We start from the raw sequence: 903 nt of genomic DNA on the forward strand, positions 1-903 counted from the left end.
ACCTGTCCCACCCAGATCTAATCCTGTAACTCAGGGAGAGAAGCCGCTCTAACTGCACCAGGATCAATCCACTTATCATTTCTGTATTAGTGCTGACAGCTCATTTTAATGACTCAAAGTGTCAGTGTGTCTGACCTGTGAGAAGCACAGCTGGAGGACATTGGTGTTGAGTTTGCTCAGAGCTCTGGTGAAGCGGTATCGACTCAGGTTCTCTCCACAGAACTCACTGAGGAACAGATTCACTGTTAGACTCTAACAAACACTCTGAAACTTGGTTTTCCTAAGTGAAGGCGGCGGCAGAATGTGTGTCCTACCTGTTGCAGAGCTTCTTGGGCAGGTTGATATCCAGGATGTGAGACAGGATGGTGACGAGCTGCGTGGCGTAGCAAAGAGCAGCACTGATGGTGTGAGCTGGGTTAATGTGGTCCATCTCTGCAGCACAGGAGGTCAAAGGTCATGGCGCATATTCCTTTTACAAATTAACTGAAATCATTTGTAGTGTCTCAGATTTTCTGCTTTGTGTCGCAGCAAACTGAAAATATTCTAGCCTGGGACAGCTGGCGTGAAGCGAAACTAGGCGTGTAACGGTTCTCAAACTGAACCCAAAGTCAAATGTTGACAGTCTTGTGGAACTACCCCCCCCAACCCACTGACACTGCTGTTACAGTACAATACGTAACTCACAAAGTTATTCTATGTAAATTTTAAACTGCAAGACTACATTTCTAAATATTAGCTTGCAGCAGTGAACCTCGACACCCTGAAGTGGAACGGTACCTATTTTTACCTACTAAATGAAAGAATCTTTCATTCCATCTTCAACAGGTCACTGGAGCTGTGTGAAGTCCCCTCCTGCTTCAAACGCTCCACCACAGGCCCCAGACTGTCAGGATTGGCAATAGG

General features: G+C 46.3%; 1 protein-coding gene across 1 annotated transcript in view; it reads right to left on the minus strand.

The window, feature by feature from the left end:
* Nucleotides 1-903, minus strand: part of atg14 (autophagy related 14) — a 15,090-nt gene that overhangs the window by 3,504 nt on the left and 10,683 nt on the right. Inside the window, exons 7-8 of the mRNA XM_020621368.1 lie at nucleotides 315-432; nucleotides 136-226 (exon numbers count right to left, since the gene is read on the minus strand). Of these exons, the coding sequence (XP_020477024.1) occupies nucleotides 136-226; nucleotides 315-432 (209 nt within the window). The remainder of the gene's footprint in view (nucleotides 1-135; nucleotides 227-314; nucleotides 433-903) is intronic.

The sequence above is a fragment of the Monopterus albus genome, unplaced genomic scaffold, assembly GCF_001952655.1.
Source record: "Monopterus albus unplaced genomic scaffold, M_albus_1.0 scaffold258.1, whole genome shotgun sequence".
NCBI lineage: Eukaryota > Metazoa > Chordata > Actinopteri > Synbranchiformes > Synbranchidae > Monopterus > Monopterus albus.